At 41.6% G+C, this 26,887-nt stretch overlaps 1 protein-coding gene across 7 annotated transcripts in view; it reads left to right on the forward strand.

The window, feature by feature from the left end:
* Positions 1-26,887, forward strand: part of LOC131445963 (membrane-associated phosphatidylinositol transfer protein 2-like) — a 56,007-nt gene that overhangs the window by 22,047 nt on the left and 7,073 nt on the right. For 4 of the 7 annotated variants that reach the window (XM_058616773.1, XM_058616776.1, XM_058616774.1 and 1 more), the window contains 18 exons: positions 1,307-1,507; positions 12,170-12,384; positions 12,501-12,622; positions 12,828-13,061; positions 15,381-15,713; positions 16,534-16,629; positions 16,725-16,829; positions 16,981-17,045; positions 17,891-17,981; positions 18,579-18,732; positions 18,853-19,042; positions 20,315-20,434; positions 21,982-22,193; positions 23,172-23,347; positions 23,938-24,108; positions 24,349-24,486; positions 25,312-25,335; positions 25,465-25,626. In XM_058616773.1, the coding sequence (XP_058472756.1) occupies positions 1,430-1,507; positions 12,170-12,384; positions 12,501-12,622; positions 12,828-13,061; positions 15,381-15,713; positions 16,534-16,629; positions 16,725-16,829; positions 16,981-17,045; positions 17,891-17,981; positions 18,579-18,732; positions 18,853-19,042; positions 20,315-20,434; positions 21,982-22,193; positions 23,172-23,347; positions 23,938-24,108; positions 24,349-24,486; positions 25,312-25,335; positions 25,465-25,626 (2,686 nt within the window). In that variant the 5' untranslated portion in view covers positions 1,307-1,429. Of the gene's footprint in view, positions 1-1,160; positions 1,222-1,306; positions 1,508-12,169; positions 12,385-12,500; positions 12,623-12,827; positions 13,062-15,380; positions 15,714-16,533; positions 16,630-16,724; positions 16,830-16,980; positions 17,046-17,890; positions 17,982-18,578; positions 18,733-18,852; positions 19,043-20,314; positions 20,435-21,981; positions 22,194-23,171; positions 23,348-23,937; positions 24,109-24,348; positions 24,487-25,311; positions 25,336-25,464; positions 25,627-25,721; positions 26,877-26,887 lie in introns of those variants that run through there. The other 3 variants (XM_058616779.1, XM_058616777.1, XM_058616778.1) reach the window with 3 other exon arrangements.

Here is a 26,887-nt window from a genome sequence, read left to right on the forward strand (position 1 = left end):
TTTAGGATTGTTAAGTCTTTTTAAGTGATCTACAGTTCGGCATTGTTCGGCTTGATTCTTGTGTCAGACGTCATGTTCACGCCTCTTCCTGTGACGGCACTCTGACCAATCAGTGGCCAGCAGTCTGACGAAGTCACACATAGACTCAGTCAAGTAGAGCTAGTGGAAACACGCCAAAATAGAAAGAAAGAAAGAGACTAAAATGCAGCATAATATCCTAATTCACTTTAAATTGATTCATTATTAATGGATTGATAATGACTGATAACATTTGGACCTAAGAAATGGTATAAATATACATTAAAATGTTGTTTAAATGCTGGGCTAATGCATCTATGTCATGTTAAACTAACGATACCTTGTGCTGTTTTTGGGGAGAAGCTCACTGTCCTCACTTTCAGTGGACACCATGACCTCTGTGGTTCCTCTGCTTTAGCAGCTTGTCCGAACATGCATTACCTAATCATGCACAGATGGACAGACCGCGGCAGGCATGCATGCACGCAGCTTTTCACATGACATTTCACATTCTCCTCCTCCCTCAGTCACGTTAAAACTTTGTCAGATTTACACTCAGTCTTAATCTGTGGCCATTGTCACGTGACCCTCCCCTGCTCATCCCTGTTTGCCTCGTTGATGCCTCTTGTTTCAGCAGTAGCAGATGGACTAACAGTGCATCAGCCTGGCAAACATCACGCTGGGAGATGGGAGAGAGATATTGTAAAATAAAAATACAGCTGTGTATTCTTGTGGAAACCCCCCCCCCCCACCCCCACAATATGTATATTCAATTTCTGCCAAATGATCCTCTGACATGTCACACACTGGGCCTTTAACAGGTGATGACGTGTCAGTGGTGTGTTCACGGCGCCGGTGACAGTCAAACACGGTGGAGAAACTGCGTGGATTATGTGGTGGAGTCTCGCATGAAAAACAAGTACCTGAATACAGGACTCGATTAGGAGAACTTGAATAAATGTATTCTCGGTCGCTAGCAGAGGAGCTTTGTTGGATTTAAAGGCTGAGTCTTCAGTGTGGAGACTGGGGCTGGGATTTAGGTTGCTGGGGGATTTCAGGGATGAGTCGAGGTCAGTGGATTACCTTGTAACAGATCTGTAGGAGGGCTTGGCTTGGAGGAAACGCACAGGGTGTGTCGGCTTGGTTGGAGGTAGAAAGTGTGTTAAATCCTGGGGCTGAACATGGTGAATTCCTCCTCCTCTGGTTTGTAACTAACAGTAGATGTTTAGATAGATTATATTCATGCACCTTTCTCCACTAAAAGTCGCATCTTTTTGTCTTGTCTCAGGTGTGAATAATAACGATGACTCCCTGCTGCTTGGAGAGTGAAGCCGACTGAGAGGAGCGCCGCCCCACTTTAACACTCTCAACGCACACCCACACACACACATATACACTCAGAAGAATAACCATGCTGATCAAGGAGTATCGTATCCCCATGCCAATGAGCGTGGAGGAGTACCGCATTGCTCAGCTCTACATGATCCAGGTGAGTGGTTTCCATCTTTAATATCATGATATCAATAGTGACTCAGGAGGGCCACGCGGTGGAATATTGGCTAGCACTGTTGCATCACAAAAAGAAGGTCCTGGTTCATGACCCGGTCCAATCGAGGGCCTTCCTGTGTGACGTGTGCGTTTTCTCCCGGTGTGCTACATTCTTGAATGGTTGATTCTCTTTGAAATCCTTGAAAGTTTTTGAACAGACACAGGTCATTGAAAGTGCTTGAATTTTGTGCACGAAAGAAGTTAAGTTGATATTTAGGTAAATGTCTAAGCGAGTATGGTAAGTTTGTACTCATTTTTGAAAAAACCCCAATGTAAAATTGCTAAATAACATTGCTTTGTTATTCACAAGGCTAACTTTATTCAAAGGGTGTTTTCTATGAATGAATGAATGAATGAAGTCATCCTGGCCGCTGTTGTTGTTGTTAGTGTTTGATCATGTGTGCTGTGACGTGTGCAGCCATCATTGCTTGTCCCTCTCTGGCTGTAAACACCACACAGAGATCATCATCATCATCATCATCAACAGGGCTCGGATCTGATTCAGAAATCGCTCAGACTTACGATCCGTAAGCGATTGTGGGTTGATAAGCTGAGACCGGATTATTATGGGTGAGACTTTATAACAACAATGCCGTCCTATGGATTGCACGCAGAGAATTTTGAGAGGGAGCAGCTAGTCACAAAATGGAGTGTTTTTCTTTTCTTTTTGTTCAAAAAAATGACCAATTGAACTTTGACATGTGACGTATTTCCAAATTTCACAAATTCAATCCGATATTCAACATTTTGAGTACTTTTTGCTCAGGTGTGTTTATATAGTTGGTGAAAATTTTTTTTTTTCCCCATTAGATTGCCTTGGTTGTGCTGAAAAACATGTAAGACACTATATTATACTATATACTACACTCTATATTGCACATTCTTATAGCCTCTGTATATACTGTACGTTTAAACATAGTCGTGGAAAAAAGCAGCAGAAATGCTCTGTGCTTTAAGGGTTAAGTCGTGGGTCAGGGTCTTTGTCAAATGAAAGCCTTGTTGATGAAAATGAATGGAAACGGAACAGAAACACTTAAGTGCCTTAAGGATGTGTTGTGTTTGTGAGTGTGGAGTTGAGGTTTGTGGGTGAGGGTGGTAGAGGGCAGATGTTGTCATTGTGTCAAAATGCACCCGAACATGAGCGTGGTAGCGGTGAACATGGTGGAAGGGTCATGGGTCTGGTGTTTTTCCTGCAGAGCAGATGTTGCTCCATATGCCTGTGGAGTGTGTTTGTTTCAGTCTATAATGTGTGCAAACACAGACACACACACACACACACACACATGCACAGGTTTATGGAGCTATTCTACTCAGGACACTGCATTGACTCCCCAGCCTAAACTAAACCTTATCCTTAACCTTAACCATAACCAGTTAATGCCTAACCTTAATCTATAACCACAATTTAAATCTTAAAATGTGACCAGTTCTGCCTCATCAGGACCAGGTTTTGGTCTCTATGGTCACTGATTATTTCAGAGAAGGTCTTAGAAAAGGTAGCAAATACAAGAACACACGCACACACACGCTCATGCATACACACGTCAGCTGTAGGACCCCTCCTTCTTTTCAGTGTAACAGCTGAGAAGAACCAGGTTGTCATGGTAACCAGTGACATCAGCTGCAGCATGGCGGGAGCTGCCATCATTTGTTTGTGATATGGAAAGAGAGAGAGAGCAATGTGCTGGTGCTGTTAGCATTGCTTTGACAACATCACGTCGTAAAAACACCATTTAGTTTATACGTTTCCTTATGTACTATATGCGACACAAGCATCATGCTATGTATGTATATATGAGCTCCTCTCCCTTTCTCTTCCTCCAGTTCAACCACTCTGAATGATGACGCAACAGTTCCGTGTTGTCATGCTAACACATGTAGCTTTGAGGATTTCTGAAAGCAATATTCTAATGCGACCAGCTTGAAATATAATGAGCAACCGTTGATCTATACAAAAACTAGCTGGTCACATAGCAAAAGCACGTTAAAAAAAAATTAGCAGTGAACTGACTAAACTAACTACAATAACTACCAACTAGTGTAGTGATAATATAATAATAATACTCCCTAGTTCTCTCCTCGAAGTGGATTTAGAACTCGAGTCCAACTCTAAACAGAGTACTGGGTAAATCTATACATTACTCTCATGATTTAAAGACACACCCTGTGTGTGCGTGGGTTTTCTCCGGGTTCTCCGGCTTCCTCCCACAGTCCCAGTTTAGAGTCACAGTTTTGAGTGTCCAATTAGGTTAATTGGTCACTCTAAATTTACCATAGGTGTGAGAGTGAATGGTTGGACAGGCAAACACACACAAGGTGTGACCATGCCTATTGTCTTATGTCAGCTGGGATTGGCACAGCGTCTCCCGCGACCCTCCTGTGGAGGATAAAGCGGTAGAAGATGGATGGATGGATGGATGGATACTGTGAGGCCTCCAAAGTGGGCTGGGTTGCAGTCATTTTTTCGACCCTTCTCCATTCATGTGTATGTGAAAATTCTTTACAGTTTTCTGCGATTTTTGTCACCATGGTTACTAGAAATGCTTAGAAAAGACAGACCACACCATTTACAGTTTAACCGCACGTTTTGATATCAGATGTATGGGGTTTTTCGTGTACTCAGTGACTCTAATGATAAAAAAAATTGTCCACCATGAACTTCTAAATTTCTCCCTCAGTTGTTGAGCTCATTCAAAAAATACTAAAATTAATTCAAATCAAAGACATTTCTCAGTACTTTTGGACTGTGGACTGTTAATCTCTCCCACCGTGTGTGCATGTACATTGCATACTTATTCCATTTAAACAACATCCTGACACTTTGAAACATGAGTGTTGTTTGTTGCCAGTGTCAAACTCAAAGAAATTGAAAAATTACCGCTTGGCCAACAGAAGGGGTTTGATCATCCCCTGAGCAGCTGGTGATAACGTTTGATGCATGAGGTTCTGTTTGTGTGTGTGTGTGGACCCAAGGAGGGCAGCTGTGCACCGCTGCTTTATGCTAACCTTGTGGTGTCACATTAATTATTCAGCGATGGCTCAGTGCAGCAGAAATGAGACCCTCAGTGAAGGCAGATTCCACAGACGTGGTCCTCACAGTGACTGGTCAACCTCACAGCACCTCTGCTACTGGACATATGCTCTGTTTTCTGTCATTTATTCCCCTCATCTTTCTTCCCCTGTAAGCCTTTTTTTTTATGATTCTTTGTTTTTATGTTTTTTTTCTTCTCTGTTTTCTTCCATTCAGTAGTTTTAGCATAAAACCAGGCAAGTATCCCTCCACTGCTCCTAGTTGTGCTTATATCTGTTAAATAAAGGTTTTAGGTTTATATTAGGGACCAGCCAAAAAGAAAAAAGAAAGGTGTAAAATCATTATTTTATTTTTCTTTAATGAAAATAATTTAAATTTGCAAAAGTATAGAAATCCTAATAAAGTAAAGTAACTACAAAGTAAGGAAAAAAAAATAGGGCCCAAACACAAACGTAGACTAAAAAAAAAGTGTTGTGGTTGTAGCCATTGAAGCACGATTGCACGTTACATCCTCCCGCTAAACCGAAGATGCTGCCAACTAATAGTAACCATGGCAACTGCTGATTTGGGGCGACACATTGAACTAACTCGTACCCCCTCACTACCACTTCTCCGAAATCACCAGTGTGTAAATATTTTGCGTTCCCTGTCAGAAAACCACAGTGTGTAAACTATATTCAGCGCGTGTAGCAAAGCACAGGATGTCTCCGCATGCATCATAAGGACGTAGACGTAACTATGAAAAACAACTCTGTTAACACTGGCAACTGTTCCGAAACTTCCTGAAAATGAACTCGCAGTTAAAACCAGTGATCCTAGAATAGACCTAGACTAGAACTAGACAAGACTAAAAAATGGCAGATCTATCTGCGCTAAAAGAAAAGATGAAGGTGAAAAGTTGTGTTAACTGTTGAACGACAATGTTATTGAATATGCTCTTATACTGAAGGAGACAACAGGAAGTGGATGTATGTGATATGTGTGGAGGCGTCTGTTCTGTTCCGGTCAAGGCTGAGTACGTGATTTATTTCCTTCATTATGTATAGTAATATAAACTGGTATTCCACTCCTTTATGATGGCAATGCCATTTTATTGTCTTTCATCACCTATAACTGTCCTGAATTAATTTTTATTCTCTAAAATTGAGTCAACCTTTCAACCACTGAGTCAATATTTGAGCATCAACTTGAGGATAAACAGACTCTGGTGGTTCCCTAATATGATTTTTGGGGACAATTGCAGTCTTTGCACAAGATGAAATGTAATCATTTCTGCTGCTACTTAACCTGCTCGCTTCTTCTCTTCACCATCATTGGGTGGAAATGTAGCTCCCATCAGCCTCAGCCTCATTCTCCGTGTTTACTATTAATAATCCTGTAGCTATCCTTCGTTTTCATCTCAGTCACCGTGCAGCTCAGGCAGCAGAGTGTGTGTGGAGAGGAGTGCATTTAATGAAGCACAAAGACATTAACCTTGTTAAGTGAAATCGAGCACAGCACAGTTCAAGCCAACTCAACATGATCCTACTCTAACATAGAGTATAATCAACTGAATGACTTCTATTGCTTTGATCAACAGGAATATATTAATTGCAACAACATGTCATAAAACAGACTCATGTTGTGGGGACCTTTACACAGTCACATTATGGAGACTTGTATTCCTTATCAAGTCCCCTTTAATATATATTATTATATTTTAAAGTGAAGAAATGTTGTATGGTTAGGATGTGGTTAAGTTAAGGTCAAGGGTACGGTTAGGGTTAGGCGTGTGTGTGTGTGTTGCAAATGCAACATTCTTGGTTAAGAAAGCTTCCAATTGGCTTGTTTGTTTTCTGTTGTTGTTTTTTGTGTCTACACACATGTATTTATATCCAATTATTATGTTAATAAATTTAGTGGGCAACAGTGGCTTAGTGGTAGGATGTGATGTCTTTCAAATGGAAGGGTGAAACCCTTGTGTTGCTTCTGACAGCTCACCAATCACTTATAGTGAATTTTACTTCCTTCTCCTTATTACACACATGAGCACTTACCTTTATCTTGCTCTTTTTAGGCCACATCTACACAGAAACAGCAAAAAACAAAAAAAACAATCTTGCTCTTTTCTGTTTTCAAAAAAACCAGAATCAAAATCCCTGTAAAGACGGCAGAGTTTCAGGAAATATCTCCGTCCACGCTGAACCCCCTGAAACGACTCAAAACGCTGTAGTTCATATGCCAGCACTGTAAGTGGCGCTGTAACGTTACACCAAAAAACAGAGAAGAAGACGACGTAAACATTAGATATAATAACAGAAACGGAGACAGAATCAACCGAGCCAGGACAAAGAAAGGAAATAATGTCTTTTTGTTTACGTTTATGTTTCGTGATGTTTCTGTGTGCATATTTAGTGACATTACAGACCCCTGGCGACTTTTGTTCATCTTTTAAAAAAAAGTAGACTAGGGACACATCTAGGGACTTTGTGGATATTTTTCAAAACTGCTAAGAAAAATATCGTTTTTGTTTTTTGCCGTTTCCGTGTATGTGGCCTTAGTCTTTGTTTCCTTTGACAGTATGGACTGATGTGAAAGACAGTCGCTTCAGTTCACCACTGTTGCTCTCATAAACCTCCTCAAAGTTCCAGGGATAAAGCTGTATTATCAACACTTCAGCTTTGCCGCCTCAGGCTCTAAGATTTGTGCATTAATGCCGCTCTTCCATGTGCTATAGCAGAAGGGACTCGGCCATGAAGAGGGTAATTTAAGACCCTCTGCTCCTCACCTAAATTACATTACCTGCTAGATTACAGGAATTTTCCAGCTGTTTGCCTCCCCTGACCTTCATTACTGATATCACCCCCACCTAAAGTCTTCAGGGGAGAGAGCTCCATGTACAATCTCAGCTCTCGCTCTTGACCCTGAACACTCGGCTCTCACTGTTAATAAAGATTGTGATGATTTGTATTCACATAGCGCAGCTCGTTGACTCGCTGCGACTGCATATTACAATGAAGGGAATGAAATACCTTTTCAATCATCACAGAACAGCGTCCGCGGCGCGGTCATCACGGCAGCATTTACGCCGACTCAGCGACACGATTAAAACCTCATAGCCAGTGTCAAAAGATGTTTAAGCGTTTAATAATGTGTAGGGGTTTCACAGTCCCAATTGTAAATCGAATATTGATCCAAATGACGTCACAATCTCGACCTTTGAAAGCAAAGGTGGAGTCGAGGATTTAACCACAGCGTTGTGCTTGTAGCCATTGACTACATGTTACCACCTCCCACTAACCTGAAGCTGCTGGCAACTATAGCTCCTTTTCCACCTATGGTCCCAGCTCGACTCGCCTCGCCTCTGCACGGTTTAGGTTGTGTTTCCATTATAATATAGTTCCTCCTCAGCGTCATCACTCCACGAGCGACTAGTGACTTGTAAAGGAGTTGTTTTCAGTGTAACTGAATCATTAGAATCAGTTCATTAAAAAGATTTGTTCAGTACTCCTCTGTTAAATATTTTAGATTTTAGACATTTCCCTGGTAATTGAACAAAACAAATGATAGACATCATATCACTCATGATATGTAGACAGAGTTATCATGATGTCAATCCAATGATCCTAGACTAAAATAGACAAGTCTAAAAATGGCAGACCCATCTGCCCTGAAAGAGACAAAAAAAAAGATTGAGAATCGAATCAAATTGAGGATTGGGAGAATCCTCAATCCTGTACATTTTATTCCATTTTAATACTTCTCTCTGTTTTTTTATTTAATTTATTTAAAGCCGGAAGCTGGTCCACACTGTACTATCCTGACTAACCTAACTTTCTCAGCAGTCTCTGTATTTAAATAGAGTTTAAAAATTTAAAGTGTGAATTTGTGGGGATGACATTGGTAGCACCTTGTGTACAATGCGAGGCATGGAGCGGTAGACGTTGACGTTATTTTGTTTTTGTTTCCTTACATAATTTGATTTTTCCTTTCAAACTGAAGGTGGAAAAACAAAATCAGCCTTTATCTGACATTTGGCTCAAACAGAAAAACAAATAAACACATTTTCTACTCGCTGGAATAAATAATTTAATGAACAGATGATACACGGACCTCAGAGCCTTTATTCTGAAAAAATTATGACTTGAGTCAGAAAGCAGTTTTAAGACACAGACTAACAGTCTTGTTAAACACATCTCTTAAATTTGCCATTTTTGTACAATATTGAATAATTCAGATTAGAAGAAAAAAGTTTAAAAACAAGTTTTGCCTCATCAAATATATGATGTTTTGGCCTGGTTGCGTTAGTGTCTATTTTTTGGTCAAATAAATTGTGTTTACTTTAATGCATACGCTGTGTATGTACATCTGTCATTCTTCACTATTTAACACACTAAGTTTGTGTTAAATGAACCACAGAAGGGAGGTTTACAGACCGTCTCTCCAAAAGCAAATTATAGTCGTCATATTAAACTGGAATACTTCAATAATAAATATAAATACATGTCATCACTCATAAACAGTTCATTTAAATCAGAATAAAATGGCATTTTTCAACGTTTTATATTTCATTTTTAATCTCCTGCACAAGCTGGCTGTGAGTATGGGTTGCTGGTTTTATAAGCATCAATTTATGTACTGCAAATGATGTGTGTGTGTGTGTGTGTGTATATGTGCATCATTTATTCATATAGCCCTGGTGCAGCCCTCTTCTAAACTGCACTGAGGATTTAATATCCTTAATGGCAAAAAGCTTCCAAATGCTAGAAGAATAAATATGATGAATGTTCAGTTCTGTACGAGAAATAACATCAGTTTTGTCTTTGACTGTTGTTTAAAATATCACCCAGTGGGTGTTCCCGGACCACGAAACATTAACAGATGACAATGTGATTGGTTGTACCACACGGTGGATTTGTATTTCCATGTCGTGTGATGGTCATGGGACAGTGACAAGAGGAGTCTATGTTTACTCTATGTAGATCCTTGCATAATCGCAGACAAATTTCCATGGTTACCATCTTCTTTGTTTTTGACTAAAATAAGAGAGTGCGCCACCAAGTGGACTGGACAGCTACAGGGAGCATGCGCAGTTGGCACGTATGGTCTGTGTGGACTCAATTTATAGCGGCGCTCGCATTATCCATATAATATATGTATACCATATAAGGAGTTGTGTATTGTTCCCACGGCAGTTTACCATGGGTGCACCTGCGGCACAGATTTGTGCCATATGAGCACTAAGGGTTAAAGTTATATTAATTTCAATTTGAAGCACTGCACAGAGTGACACCAGGTCATATCACTTAACCCCCCCATCCACCGTGTGTCTTCCAAACCCTCTTCGGGTCTGCATCAGACCTAATCTTAACACAGCCTTGTCAAATGATTTGTTGTTTGAAAGCTCTGACTCACCTGATTGTGTCTGTGCAAAGCATTTTGGGGATTCTCATATGACAACAACAGCTGTTGACACAAAGCTGGCACAGACTTGTGGCTCTGGCTCCAAGCAGTGTTTCTCACAAAAGATACAACTAAAGGCATCATAATCACAATGTCTTATTTATGTGAAAGAAAAACACACTTCTAATGTACTTGTAGTTTTGGTTCAGCATCCCATTTTTACTCATTCTGAATCTTTGGCCGAAAACATAGAACACATCAAGAAAATGTGAGTGTTCTTGTTAGTAATTTTAGGCAGTTATTATCACGCTAAGGTGTGTTCAAGTCAATTTGTTAATTTGAATGACCGTGGGGCAGAAAAAGTAGCCTTGTGCCTTGTTGTAATGTAACCAAGCAGTCTTATTCATACTGTTGGTCTCTTTTTATTTAACAATTGCAGCACTCACTCATGACACTTTTTTGTTCTGACAGTTCTGACACCTTTAGTTCTTAACATGTTGACATGGATTTATTTGCAACAGTGGATCAGTGATAAAGCAAGTCATAATTAAAGGGGTAGGTTGTGGGTTTGATTTTCTGGCTTCGCTAGTTCACATGCCGTTGTGTCTTTTCTCCTGATGGCTATGCCAATAGTGTGTGAATGGGTGAATGGCAAAAAACTGTTGTGTAAAGCAGCATTGAGTGGTCATCAAGACTAGGAAAATGCTATATAAATACAGAATGTTAACCATTCTTTTTTACAATGCTATTGTGTTTTTATGGTTTTATTTTAAAACTGATTATTCTACATTTTTCTTAAAAAGACGCTGCAGTCTAAATGTGGAGCGTCTTAAGAAGATGCAGTGTGTTTATAAAGTCATGTTGTAATCCTAAACTCTCTGTGTGCATCTACACGCTTAAACTTACAGGATACAAGAGACATGTTACATGCTGGGCAGAAAGGGAAAGCATTGATTTTTTTGGTTTTTTTTACTTCCTATTTGCACCCTGTCTGGCAGGTCTGCTTCTCCATGACATGAGAGGTTTGGTTATTTAAGGAGAGGAAGTGTGAACTGGAGGGTTTGAAAGAGAGTAAAAAAAGGAAAACCACTGTCTTTTTCTACGTGGCAGCTTTTGTCCTCCCACCTCAGCACTTTGGCTCTGCTGTGTCTCCCTCTGTAAGACTCTGATGGAAGTGTGTTTCACAAGGTGAACTGGAATGAGGGACAGGAGTATTATGTAAACGCAGTCAGGCTTTTATTGGACGTTGTAACAGCAAAGAAAGGAGAATGGGGAGGATGTGTAGAAAGTGGGTGGACACACTGCTGCTTACATTTGCTCTTTCTCGGCCAAAGATTTAATTAAAACATCTTTTTTGACAAGTTTGAGATTAATGTGTAAGGATGTTAGACATGATAAAGAAATATATTTTCATCAAAGGCACTTTTGCGAGGAATTTACATTTGAATTGAATTATATGAGTCTATTAGTCATGCACCAATCACAGCCTCTTTCCATTTAAATAACACTCGTTTCTTGTTACGCCAATGGTGCCTCACACTGCTGCTGCTGCATCATAGTCTAACTGGCTCAAAAGTTTAAAATATTATGCAATGTCTTGATTGGGTTCCCTCTTCTTCCTCCTCCCTGTCTTGCTGCTGCAGGTCAGAGGTCAACTGAGGAGGCGGACTCTAATGCAGGGGTGTCCAAACATTTTTTAACGAGGGCCAAATTTGATAATGTAAACATTTCCGGTGTTGTTGTTTTTTTTAACAGTAAAAGTTACATACAAGTGCACTGTTTGATAATAAATTTATTTTCATTGTCACAATTATAATTTTTAAATGGCAACGAAACCAAATCTAAGCCACGCAGCAGGTGTTGAATCGATGTGTTTGTCTGTCACAGCTGGGTTGTGAAGCTGGGACTCCTTACCAGATGAGCTAATGGGGGAGGACATGTGTCTGTTTGACTCTGTCCCAGGCCATAAATAATACAGTTTAAAACAGTGGGAAGTTGCCCCTTATATGCTTTTATATTCAGTATCTTAGCTGACTATACTTACATGATGTAACATTTAGAATGATTTTTATGTGAATGGAGAATTTTCCTTGTATGGTATTGTCAGATTCATCCACAATGACGTGCAACACCGTCACAGGTCTGTTCCACTGTTTAATAAATCTCCCCCCTCTCTCTGTGGCCTTGCAGAAAAAGAGCAGAGAGGAGAGCTGTGGCGAGGGCAGCGGGGTGGAGATCCTGGAGAACAGGCCCTACGAGGATGGCCCCGGAGGCTCGGGCCAGTACACACACAAAGTCTATCACATTGGGAAGCACATCCCGTCGTGGTTCTGTTCCATCCTGCCTCAGGCCGCTCTGCGAGTGGAGGAGGAGTCCTGGAATGCCTACCCTTACACACGAACCCGGTGAGACCACACAAACACGAGACTAAGAGACGAGTAACTGCACTAAATGTTTGCGTTATTTTATTGACACAACAGCAAAACCACTGTCATCAGTATTATTTCTGTGTTTTTTGCAGGTATACTTGTCCCTTTGTGGAGAAATTCTCTATTGACATTGAGACATATTATAAACCAGATACTGGAAATCAAGGGGATGTCTTCAGTCTGTCCTCTGTCGAGAAGAGACAGAGAACTGTTGGTAAGCAGAAATCACACTCCATTCTACCATCAGTTCACAAAAATGAAATGATGTTTAGTCTTATATCTTAATAAGCAGGACCAGACACTTACTGGACACAGAGTTATTTGCAGGGACAACCACATGTGTGTGATGCAGAGTGTACACCAAAAAGAGATTGTGTAAATGAACTGTGGTTTCTCCCTCTTCTCCCGTCTCATTGCAGACCTCATAGATATCGTAAAGGACTACATCGCTCCTCATGAGTACCTGGTGGAGGAGGACCCAAAGCTGTATCAGTCCATCAAGACCAAACGGGGTCCACTGTCAGACGACTGGATCGAGGAGATCATCCAGAATCCTTGTGAGAACCAGGTCATGTGTGCTTACAAGCTCTGCAAAGTGGAGTTCAGATACTGGGGCATGCAGTCCAAGATCGAACGCTTCATACATGACGTGGGTACGTATGCCACATTTTGTGTGTGTATATTTGTGTACTTTCTGGCATAAAACCTGGACTTAACGAGGCAGGAATTTCTGAGGAACAGGTTAAGTTCAGGGCTAAGATTTTAATCATGGTTAGATTTAAGCCGACATAGAATGCTTGTATCACACATATATGTTAGTTATGGAGGTCTACTTACATATATTAACTTGTTTTCACGGTTAAAAACCTCCTAGTCGCTGCAAACGAGCCGATCAAAATATCTCCTCACTGACGCGCTCGTCAGCCGCGCTGTTTCAGACCAAAACCACACCCCCAGTACGTGGACTGTGTTGTGATTGGCCAGCCAACGAGAGCTTTCCTACTGTCCTGTGATTGGCCAGGTACCTGGAAGTGACGTAATAGATAGGCCAGCTCTCAGATACACAGCTCCCCCTCTAGCACGGTGGATGCTCTGCATCTCAGCAGCTACAACGAGAGTAGTTCTTCTTCTTCTGCGGTTGAATGTACGCAACCGGATGTGCCCGGACTAGTGCCCGCACCGGGAGGTTAATTGGAGCTTCCGGTCTATGTGGCCTTTAAGGTTAGGGTCAGGCATTAGTGGTTATGTTTAGGGTTAGGGATAATGCTTTTTTTAAGGCTGTCCAAATGAATAGAAGTCGATGTGTCTTAAGACAAAAAGCTGTGCAATGCTGTGTGTATGAGTGAGTGCGGGAGAGAGATTTAATATGTTAAAACTGTGGTAGGCAGGATGTCTGCTCTCTGTCCCGAGTTCCTCTGATCAGATGAACACAGACAGGTGCATGTTTCCTTGCACCATCGACAGTTTTTGTAGGTGCTAGAGAAGCAGTTTTTCCGCTGAAAGGACTTTTATGCAAATAGAAGCTTCTGCACTCTGAACTGCTCTGTGATTGCTCAAAATTATAAATAAATAAATAAATAAATAAAAACCTCCTGTGAAGAGACAGAAGTGGGTGCTGTAAGCATGAGGCCAGATCAGATCTGCCACTGCACACTCACAAATGCTCCCTCAGTCACGATGAAGCACGCAGCATACAAATAATATTACACTCATGGTTGCCACACATTTTTACCGATATATTTTCAAACCTTTTACACAATATTTCACCAAACTTCCATGACTTCCTTCATTTAAGGAAGGCCCATATAGTGAGCATAGGGCCCAGTAATGAGGCTCCTACTTTGATGTGCGAGCCCTATTGCAGGCTTTGTTTCTCTTTTGAGCCAACAACCAATAACTGCGAGTTCCCTAATACTGCAGCTTTAATTCTTTACAAATAATGGGGAAATAAGCTTTTCATAATTATGTTGCCAGTTATACGAGAAGGTGTGTGAGAAAACAACAGCCTGTACCTCTGTCATGATTAACCCCTGATTGATGAAAACCCTCCAGTGAGGAGCAATGGCTGAGAAAAGTGCAGGAAGTACTCGGGGACGCAGGAGCGGAGAGACAGGGCTCAGTTTCCTGAGATAATAGTCATTTCCCTGTTCTCATTGCTGTGATCTGAGGCTGTTGAAACAGCCCGACTCTCCCTCCAGACTAATGAAGTGGCAGCTGATCTGTCTTCGTGATGACACTCTTCACTCTGGTCTCTAATCAACACATCTTTAACCACATTTTCCTCTTCAAACTTTATTTTACACGTGAACTTTGATGTTGTAGACTCTTACTTCTTCACATATTTTCCTTCCCCTCATCAAGCCGGATTGACACATGTTCCTTGTTCCAATGAAGTGTCTTTTTTTCTGTAGTGTGTCAGTTAGTATTTATACAACCACTAAATGTTACAATCCAACCATTGCTAATAAATTCTGTGGCGTTCTTAACAGATGGAGGCAACAGCAACATTGTGCTGTTGAAGCGAGACATCTGCAAACAAGTTGGAGTTTGACAGCAAACACAGGCAGTGTCCAGAAGTTAATTCTACTGCTCAGAAAACTGGTCTATGAGCAGTTTGATGGGATAAATGCCTGCCTGCCTGCTCTGCTGTATACACACAAACACTTCCTCAGTCAGGTCTGATAGTATTGCTTGACAGAGAACAGAAGCAGAATAATAACATCAACAAAAAGATAACCAAAAGTTATCCATCCATTCATCCATCCAGTTTTAGGAAAACAATTCTAAAGGTTCTTAATTAGAATTTTCCTTCCTACCCGTGAATCCCTGAGACCACGTCCTGTAATTACCAGCCATAACATTATTCCTTTCAAGGTTAATCCAGTATTTCTGGTTTATGTCACAGGAACATGATTTTGTTCTTCACTCAAATGAAATCACATGCCAATCAATCCTTGTTGCCGTCCTCCCAGGTCTGCGTAAAGTGATGGTGCGTGCCCACCGGCAGGCATGGTGCTGGCAGGACGAATGGTACGGCCTGACCATTGAGGACATCAGGGAGCTGGAGCTGGAGACCCAGCTGGCGTTGGCCAAGAAGATGGCCCAGTACAGCCTTACCGAGGAAGGGGGAGTGGAGACCAATGGCTCGTCTGTGAGCCAGGACCAGACATCCGGAGCTGAGGCCATGGGGGCAAAAGCAGAGGCAGATGGAGGGAAAAATAGGGATTCCCTGGAGAATCGAGGAGAACTCACCAAACAGTGGTCAACGTCGTCCAGATCCTCCAACAGGTCATCAAAGAGAGGAGGTGAGAGGGGCACCGATGCCAACAATTAAATTCATTCTGGAATTATTGTTCCAGAATTATTCCAGAATTATTTGTAGGTTGAACATATTTTTACCGAACTTCATTGTTCGGTCTTGACTTGTCTATACTAGGGTTGTTTTTTTGTGAGATTTAGTTTTGATCTTGTCATGTCACTTCATCACTCCCTGGTCTATGTCCTTTGAGTCAAGCATACTAGCATCACTATTCCTTGTGTGATTTCCTAGGGCATTGGTCAGCAACTAGACGCCTGTGCACCAGAACTGGCCTGCCAGCATTCGTATCTGGCCCGGTAGATTAATTGAAATAATCAGTTTGCTTTTCTTCTCAAAACTACAAAGTCATGCAGAATTCAGAGCCTTTAATCTGAAAAAAAGTTCAAGATACTTTTTCAAACCAACACATCCCTTTAAATTGTGTCAAAAAGTGTAAAATTCTTCTGTATTGTCTTTACATTAATGTTATGTTGACCTTGATTTAGGCAGGCATCGAAGGTCATCCATTATTCCTATTCTGTGGGAATGTTACCATCCAGAATACAATATAATAAACAATTGCCCACAGCCCAAGCTCTCACACACAACTGCACTGTTGTCATCCTTTCACATGACCTGTGGATTTGAGAATGACCTCCCTCCCTCCCTCTCTTGGAGTTTAATGTGTTTCGCTGTGTAAATGTAATATGACAAATTTCACTGACCCCTGCCTTTTTAAATTTCATGTGGTCATTGTTTGTACTCTGTGACCTGACAATATCCATTTTCCTCATGTTTTTTCTTTGTGTGTGTGTGTGTGTGCACAGGAAGTCCGTCTCATCAGAGCATTTCAGAGTGGAGGATGCAGAGCATTGCACGGGACTCTGAGGACAGTACAGACGATGAGTTCTTTGACGCTCATGGTAAAGTCATCACTTTCTTCGTGTAGATTAAAAAAAACTCTTAAACAGCTCAGAAAAGAATGTGAAACAACTCTGTATCTCTGTGTTTCATGCAGAGGACTTCTCTGACAACGAGGAGATGTTTGCCAAGGAGATCACCAAGTGGAGCTCAAATGACCTGATGGACAAGATAGAGACAATAGAGGTGGATGAAGCACAAGGTAAGGAGAGCCTCCGTCTGTGTGTGTGTACTTACAGTCTGGGGGTTACTTTTACAGAACAAGGCATCATTTCTTAAAACACTCAAACACAGGACATTCTTTATTTTCTTTCAACCTTTAATACGGCAGTGAATACTTCCTGTTTTCACAGAAGTCTTGTATCAGGAGTCAGGTGGGGAATATGCTGGGATGAGTAATGAGGAGACGCAGATGGAGGTAAAGTTTCTTTCGCTATTTCTTCATTCATGTTCCCCTCAGACTTACACCTTAAATTACGGTGCTTGTAGATAACATCCCTCCTCTTAAATAGGCTCTTAGTTTCATCCTGCCAGTATCACGGCATTAGGATCTATCCTTTACTGTGTCAATCAGCTGACTTTCACTTCAACAGAGGTAGAAAATTCAGGTTATTCTGCTCTTGCAGAGAACTGAGCTCTCTCTTGTTTTCTCCTCGTGTTGTGTGTGTGCCAATGAAAATTCAATGTTTATATTTAAATATGTCCCACATGTGAATATTTGGAACAACATTTGAATTATTTTGTTTAACAATGCAAGCCAAGGCAGATGTATTTGTATAGCACATTTCATACACAGTTTGCTTTGTGCCACAGAAATGGAAGATAACTATGTAAAATATGGCAATTTACACACATTCTCTGTGACCCATTTGTTAGTAATAGTGCTGAGAAGATATTATAGGAAGTACACGGTACGTGTTTTATTGAAATAGATGGAGATAATCCACATAAACGTGGCTAATTAGTGAGCTAATCTTGTTTCCTTGAGTAAATGGTCTGCATTAACATTATCTATACTTATATAGGCTTGATGATCACTTGAGTTTTCAGGTTTTTATTCTACCGTATATGCAGCATCTTTTGCACGTCTTTCACTCACACATTTGACAGTGATCCTTTGACTCGTATTGCCTTTAAAATATTCAGCAGTTTTACAGCAGTAATTGTTGTAACTAGTAGTACATCTTCAGTTTGTCCTCATATTATGACCTTAACACAGTTTTTTGTCTCTGCCTCTGTGTTTGTTTCATGTCTTACATGCAGGATTGTTCATCCCAGCAGTGTCTGCAGCCGTCCAAAGTTCACGTCCTAGTCCTGGTCCTGCACGGTGGAAACATTCTGGACACTGGCTCAGGTGCAGCGCCAAGTATCACTTCACACATGCTACAGTTACATTTAGTTTGAATGACATCAAATACAAACTGTTAAGAATTAGAAACATCAGTGAAAAAAGATCCTTATGACTCCAAGTTGATTTCGGACTAGGACTGCAGTAAACGTTTTCTTATTGTTGATTGTGTGGTTCATGAATATTAATGTAAACACGAGTAATGTAGAAATCAAGCAACAAAATACCCAAAATACTTTCCTTACAGTGACATAAAAGAGCGATGAGCTAAAGGACATGATGAAGCAAATATTTTGTACTTTTCTTTGATAAAAGATGAATTGATGTTTCAAAACGGTACATTTTTGTTTTTGACAGACAAACAGCAAAAAAAAACCATTGCTGTTCGGCATGTATTTTCTAAATGAACTAAGATTAGAAAAGTTTTTTTCTAATTTATCCAATAAAACATCATTTTATTTGACCTCATCAGACGTTGTAAATTCCTCCTAATGAAACTGTCCGTTTTTTGGTTGTTGTTTTTTTACGAGTAACAAAGAGTTGTATTTCTTTTCTCTTTTTATGACTCACAAGTTGACATGATTTGTATTACTTGTTCTGCAGGCGAACAGAGCAGCAAGCAGGGGGATGTAAACACCCTGAGTGGGGCTTTTGACACCGTGATGAGGGTCCACTACCCTGCGGCAATGGGACGCATCACCATCCGGATGGTCCCATGTCCCGCTGTGTGTGCTGACGCATTCTCGCTAGTCTCTAAGTGAGTGACAGTCTGGAGAATTCTTCTTTAAAATGTGCACACATTGCACAGCCTGCTGTGTAGACATTGGACACAGAAGTATGTCTGGTGGATAACCTTTGCATCCTCTCTGCTCTGCAGCCTGAGCCCCTACAGCTACGATGAAGGCTGCCTCTCCAGCAGTCAGGACCACATCCCGCTGGCTGCTCTGCCTCTGTTGGCTACCTCTGCACCACAGTATCAAGATGCTGTGGCGACTGTCATCCTAAGAGCCAATCAGGTGTACAATGACTTCATCAAATCTTTAGAAGGGACATCCTTCAATGGCCAGGTCAGTGTGATACCTGGAGGTGGTGGTGGTATTTCTTTTATGTTTCAGTACAGTGGAGATGCAAGGAGTAGCGGTAACGAAAGTGGATGAGTTAAATACCTGGGTTCAACCATCCAAAGCAAAGGACATTCACAAGAGAGGTGAAGAAGAGAGTGCAGGTTGGGTGGAGATGAGTGTCAGTGGTGACGTGTGAGAGAAGGATAGCAGCAAAAATAAAAGGGAAGGTCTACAATACTTCCTGCTACGATGTATGGCTTGGAGACAGTGGTGCTGTCTAAAAGACACAAGGCGGAGCTAGAGGTGGCAGAATTGAAGATGCTTAGATTTTTGTTGGGAGTGACCAGGATGGACAGGATTACAAAAGAGCATATTTAAGGGACAGCTCAGGTTGATTATTTGGAGATAAAGTGAAAGAGTCAAGGTTGAGATGGTTTGATGTTTTTGACAAAGGATGTTGAAGATGGAGCTGTCGGGCAAGAGGAAAAGAGGAAGACCACAGTGAAGATTCATGGATGTCATTAAGGAAGACATGAGAGTAGTTGGTGTAACAGAAGAGGACAAGATGGAAGCAGATGATCCGCTGTGGCGACCTCTGAAGGGAGAAGCCGAAAGAAGAAGAAGTCTAGTATTTCTCTTAGTACCTACTGAACAAGACTGTTACGATCTGGGCTTGCTTGAGTTGGTCTAAGATGAGCAACATCCTGTTCACAACTGATGATTGAAATATATTGAACGACTAGGTTTTTTTGAAGCATTCATCAGGCTCAAAATGTGAAAGATTGGTTCAGGCAGCATGAGTCATCATTTTCACATTTGGATTGATCACCACAGAGTCCAGACCTAAACCCCCACTGAGAATCTTTGAAATGTATCTGGAGAAAACAACACACCAGTCCAACTCTCCCGTCAGTGCAAGATCTTGGCCTAAAATGCAATGAATGCAGCTGTGCATTGAAATAAAACATTTTTTATCAGGGACTGAGAGAAACAAGCAGAAACCCAGAAAATAACACAGCAAAGCAGGAACACATGGAGATCACTGCAAAACCACATACTGAATGCAAAGTAGCAAGTTTTAATAGTTTGACTTTATGTGTGAGGTTTTTATCATAAAAATCTGGAAATAAGCTCCTCTCGCCTAAATAAGTAAAGCAATGCCAAAAGCATTTTTTTTGTTTCTGCACTAACTTTGCCTCAACACTTTGGCCTCAGTGGCTTGGTTTTGCTTACAAGTGAAAGCTGAATGTGTTTGTGTGCTTTGTTTCCTTGCAGGTGTGTGTCATTGGCGACTGTGTTGGGGGAATCCTGGGATTCGATGCTCTGTGCAGCAGCTCAGTGACGGTGATAGAGAGTCAGAACAGCAGCAGACGAGGCAGCACCATCAGTGTGCAGGTATCAGCCTGATGAGAAACATGATAAACTAACAATAAACTGCCCCGTGAGTCTCAGGGCAGCAATGAATCCAGGTTAGATGGTAATGTCAATTGCAAGAAGGGAAAAAATGACAATTCTAACATGCTGAGGGTTGAAGGCCGACGATGTGCTGTGGCGACCCCTTAAAGGAGAAGCTGAGAAAAGAAGAAAATATTGTTTTATCTGGAGTATGAACAGCATGAAATCTGCACAGTCAACAATTTCCAGGCTGCCTGCAGACGACTGTACTCTTGCAGACACGAGTGGATGACATTTACATCTCGCTGACCACAGCAAACCTCTGTGGACTTGTGGATGCAAAAACTATGAAATGGCCTTATCAGGAATAATGTTCCAAGCTTCTTAGCTTCTTGCTTCTTCTTCCAAAAAGTTCCCGATCATATTTTGAAGTCTTATATCACAGTTTGAAGTTCTTAGACACAGATCTCATCCTTATTCTCACTCATAATCACTCTAATCCCCAGTTCCCTCTTGGTGGTTCTTCAGCACAGACGTTTAAAGCTTCCCATCGCAGATCAAAGTCCTTCTCCTTCTAAAAAAGTTTCTGTTGCTTCATGTTCTTGCATATAGACCAGTTCCAGGAAGAAAATACCAAAAAGTGATGATTCTTCTCAATATTGAAAGTTGATTTTAAGGAAAAACATGAAAGCCCAGGTCAGCCAGTTTAATAAACAGCTGTTGTGATTCTCTTTTGAACCAACCACATTTAAAATGTCTGTGGATGTTCACACTGGCACAAACCCTCTGGGTGTTTTCCCATAATTTTCAGATAGCTAGCTTAACCCCAATGTCTCAGTCTAGTTAGGAAAATCTCATCCATTGTCTTAAACGTAATTAAAAGCCATTTAGCTGCTGAAATGAACCTCACTTACGTTTACTGGCAGTGGAATTAACTCCCAGTGCAGCTACAATGAAATACAAGCACACTAAGTAAGGATCTGTAGTTCTATAAAAGGCGAAATTCAGAAACTTAACAGGTTTTGACAGTAAACAGGTTTTTGTTGGTGTACAAATACCTCACACGGGGTAGAATTGGAATCAGATGGTTGTTATGAATGACTTATTAGCACTAAACACAAAGTACAGTACTTGCTGAGGTCAAGTATTGGACAAATGAAACTGGGAAAAGTCAGCAGACCATTAAATGATTGCATTAATTAAGTTTGTCATCAGCAAATTTAACTGCAAGCCTAAACAAAAGGATATTTCCTTCGAAAGATGCACTGGTGGAAAAGTGAGGAATCACTAAAGTCAGCAGGATTTATCCTCTGTGGATGATAAAATGTTTCTACCCAATGTCAAAGCAATCCTCTAGTTTCAGACATATTTCAGTCCAAACTGAAATGATCTTACCTTTCTGGTGTGTGAAGGCCACCATAGTTCCCTAACTTCTTCCACATTGGACTCCCAAAACTTTAGAATTCATAAAACTTTAAAGACCATTTAGCCACATCTTTCATGTCTGACCTAGTTGTTTCTGTCCTCTCTCCATGTCCGTCTCTCAGGACACAGACCTTCTCTCTCCAGGTATCATCATAAACAGCGTCTCCCCGTCCTCGCCGTCCCTCGAGGGAAGCCGCCACCTCAGCCGCAGCAACATCGACATCCCTCGCTGCTCGGGGCCCGACGACCCCAAGAAACAACTGCCACGCAAGCGCAGTGACTCCTCCACGTACGAGCTAGACACCATCAAACACCACCAAGCCTTCCTGTCCAGGTGAGACGCAGGAATGGACAAAAATGTGTCACATGTGGTTCCTTGCTTTCTTTGTCTACAGCGATAAACTCACTGGCCATGTGACTTAAATTCTTTGAACATGTTGAGTTAATTCTTTCTACAAGTTTTGTTTTGCTTGGTCTTTTGGGTCACATGGTGGCCAAGTGGCTAGCAGTGTTACCTTACAGCAAAAAGACCCAGGTTTTTGACCTCGTCCAGCTGAGGACCTTTTTGTATGGAGTTTGCACAATCTCCCCATGTGCATTCGGTTTTCTCCCACATGTCCAAAAGCATGCAGAATTTAATTGGACCCTCTAAAGCCATGTCTCCACTACATAGTCCCCGCTCGCCTCGCCTCTACACGATTTGGTTTGTGTTTCCATTACAACATAGTACCTCCTCAACGTGGGCGGAGTCATCACTGCGACACACACAAACGAGTGACTAGTGACTTTTAAAGCAGTTGTTTTCAGTGTAACTGAATCATTAGAATCAGTTAATTAAAAAGATTAGTTCAGTTACTTCCTCCGTGACTGGAGCACAGACTCCGTCTGACACAGTCACTGGACTGAAATACAGCCACAGGGTTTGTGATGTGACTCACCAGTCGCGATGACTGCTTTCACAGTGCTGTCGCTAAATACGCCAGACTCCTCTGTTAAATATTGAGCTTTTAGACATTTCCCTGGTAATTGTTGGAGATTAACCCACGTTTCTAGGATTGTTAAGTCTTTTTAACTGATCTACAGTTCGGTTTAGTGATTTAATGTCTTTACATTTAAGGCCAATCACAAAATAAAACTTTAAAACTCTCCCATGGGAGTGTGTGCTTCAAGTTTAGTTTAATAATAGTTTTCTCTACTTAGTTACTTCCAGGACTATGTTTCTGATTCTTCTCAATGAATATTTCTTATTGTAGTTTAAAGTGATGAATTTACAAAGTGACTGCACGAGTCATTCTCTCATCTCTCTGAACAGTCTTCACTCCAGTGTCCTCTACGCTGAGCCTGGGTCACGGCGATCCAGCAACAGCACCATGTTGGAGGGAGGCTCCTTGGGGAAGTTTGACTTCGAGGTGACGGACTTCTTCCTCTTCGGCTCTCCTCTGGGGCTTGTGCTCGCGCTGAGGAAGACTGTGGTGCCCTCGTTAGATGGTGAGCAATGTTTTCTTCCCTTTTGTATGTCATGCCACGGTTAAGGGCAAAAGAAACTAAAGGAACCTGCATGCAGTGTAGTTGTAGTAAACCAGCCTATAGGAGTGCCTGCTCTCTCTCTCTGAACTGGCCTGTGATTGGTCATTGTTGTCTGTAACTGTCTAAAATTGGAAAAGACTGTAAACAGAGTTTAGAGGGGGCACAGACACGTCATGCCTTTCTTAGAATATATGATTTACATTCTATAAAATGGCCCTTATTTTATAAATCTTAGGATTTAGCAACATCTGTATGTATCTGTATCTGAAACTACTTTAGCCTTTGCATGGAGTTTGTATGTACCCTGTTTCTCTGGATACTCCAGCTTCCTCCCCCACTCCAGAAACATGCAGATTAGGTCAATTGGATACTCTTGAGTGTGACTGGACTGGTGACCTGTCTTGCTCTGTACCCCACCTTTCTCCCTTTGTCAGCTGGGATTTGTTCCAGCTCCCCCCTCTGACCCTCATGTGGAGGTTAAAGCAGAAGAAAATGGATGGATGGTTACACACTGTACCTCTAACACCACATCTCTCCTCCTCTCCTCCCAGTGTCAGCCTTGCGTCCAGCCTGTCAGCAGGTTTACAACCTGTTTCACCCGGCCGACCCCTCGGCCTCGCGCCTGGAGCCGCTCCTGGACAAGAGGTTCCACCTGTTGCCTCCCTTTAGTGTTCCACGTTATCAGCGCTTTCCTCTGGGTGACGGGCACTCTGCTCTCCTGGGTGAGCCCATGCACACACACATCCTCTACATCAGCATATTGTATGTATATATGGGTGAGTCTTTATGAACCACCACCAATGTGGCTATGTTTTTGGGAGACTTTGTCTGCTTGTCTGTGAGCAGTATTACTCAAAAAGCTATGTTTTAAAGACAGAAAGGAAATATTAGGTTGTCAATGCTTTCTCTTGTTGTTAACCAGCTTTTACTGGATATGTCTTGTCTCTTATGTCTTTATCTAGTGGAGACAGTGCAGAGTAACCCTCAGCTTCTCATGGAGTCTGCTGCGGCTTCCCAACGTTGCCAGGAAAGTGTCGTCAGTGAGACCACCATCCCTGTGCCTATCCTCAACTGGCAAACTTCACAGCTCCACACAGAGAGTGTGTTTCTCTTAACTTTGTCTCATGTCACTGTTATCACCCTCCTGTTTCCTCCTTTAATACAACTTGAATATTAAAGTTGGAGGAAAAGTTGAATAAAACAGCAATAAAGACAGACTCAGGTAGAGACCAGCTGGTGAAAATGAAGGAGCATTAAGCAGCAACAGAGCGAGGAGTTGGTGACCACTCATACGTTCATCAAGTTACCAGACACCTTGGAAATAATTAGTGCTGCACTTATTGTCATTATCACACAGTACGTGCATTTTCTCCTTTAATCATTTTGCTGTATTGTTTAAAACAGGACCAACATAAAATCCTCCTGTTGCATATCTTTTATAAAATATAAATAAATAAATCTAAAGATTATAAGATTAGTCGAGTGCATCTTTCAGCAACATGGTCACTGGTGTGCTCTCAGGTTCTGCCCCTGTCTGAATTGATTGATTCATTCTTTATTTATGTGTTTTGCACAAAAACCTTCATGACACCAAAAAAAAATACATTTACAGTGGATATTTGAACCTTTAGCGCTCACAGTTGCAACCATGTTAATTTGCTGTGGGAATAATACACAACTCCTTATATGGACGTCCTGAGGGTGTGTGTTTACAGGTCACATATTCAGGCTTTTTTGGCTTCTTATGTGTTGTTGAGTCAAAGTTATGATTCATTTTATATCACATTTTTAGTAGTGATATAAAGTAGCAATGCTCTGAGTTCTAAGGGTTAATGCAGTTTCAATGTATTACAAAGTTACAGGTTATTTCACAGCGCAATAATAAACTAAATATTCTTCTCTCTCTCTCTCTCTCTCTCTCCCAGGTCTGGCAAATCAAATCTGCAAAGGTGAGCAAAGATTTTCTTTCTCAGGCACATTTGAAGTTTTTCATAATCATAGTTATATTTTTATATAGTTATATGTCATGTATCCTCTCTCTGCTCGGCTTGTCATAATATTTACTTCTCTCCCCACAGCAGATGCTCTTCACACACATAATTTCGTGGACGGCCAGTATCCGCCGCCCACGTCACCCGGCGTCCCTCACCTCCGCTGCACGCGCAGGGCCAGCGAGGCCAGCATAGCGAGTCAGGTGTCAGGCTTAGCCGACGCGTACACCGCCTCCAACATCGCCACGAGTGAGTTGACCTTTAACCTCTGGAGTCTGATCCATATCTTTGTCAACAAGGTGAGGTTTTTTTTGTATGATGACGAAAGCGTTTCCCCCCCTCAGCACACAAAGTGAGCCTCAGTAAAAGGCCCAGTCTGCTGTCCCACCTGACTCTGCCCTACAATAAATTTGCCGCTCGGACGTCGTCCGCTCGGTCGCGCAGCAAAATGCGTCGGGTGTTGCAGAGATCCAACGGTGTGGAGTCAGAGCAGAGCTCGGACTTTAGCTCTGACATGACTTCTCACCTGACCGATGACATGTCTGACGTCACTGACATCAGCTCTGCTCCCCCGTCACCGGGGGTGTTGAAGAACATAGAGCAAGGTATCCTGGGAGCTGTAGTGCAAGGACATGAGGGATGGATGCTAGAGTCCATCCTCATTCCTAGTTCCTAGTTGTTCTGTTTCTAAAGATCTCATTTGAGACCTGTAAACCTGTCTTGTGTGACTTCTCCCTAGAGTTTGAGCTGAGTGTCCGTTTCAAACCTTTTTAAACACATTTCACCCTTCACACCCTGTGCTGTCCCTCTACTTCAGTGGTTCTTAAAATTGGGGTCTAGGGGAAAAGAAAATGGTTGGACAAACTTTTAAAATATTACCTCACCTAATAGCACACAAATTAAGTTCATTTAAAACTAAACAAGGTATATGAAATTATATAACACTGACCACACTTGTTCTCACTGATAACATGGCTGCTGTCAGGGTTTTAGCCACCAAAGGCTCACCCAATACAATCTACACCTCATAAGATATCATAAGAATATGTCCCCCACTCTAGCTTGCTGTTATACAGTCTGTAAACTAAAGTTTGTAAACTGCTCACTTTCCCATACCAAAGTCCATAGAGAAATCACTGAATTCCCAGGGTAACATATTTATTTTACTGATGAAGGCAGCGATGGATCAACGTCTCAACTTTCGTGTGGGAGAGTTTTTAGTCAGAAAAGGATAAATAACAAAAAAAAAACAGTGGGCATAATATTCTTAAGATATCAATTACATCTGCACGTACCTTTTAAAACCATACTTCAAAAAACATGAACTATTCCCTTAATGGTAAACTGATTCCAGTGAAATACACGAGGGCCATGCAGACAACAGTGAGAACCTGTGCTGTCCTCATTTCAGTTTTCGATCCTTCTGCAGTGGAAAGAGATGGCGATTCTGCTCACACTGATTCCTAAACTCACTGTGACCTTTTTCCTGGTTCCCCTCTCCCTGCTGCAG

Source organism: Solea solea, chromosome 19, assembly GCF_958295425.1.
Source record: "Solea solea chromosome 19, fSolSol10.1, whole genome shotgun sequence".
Classification (NCBI taxonomy): Eukaryota; Metazoa; Chordata; class Actinopteri; order Pleuronectiformes; family Soleidae; genus Solea; species Solea solea.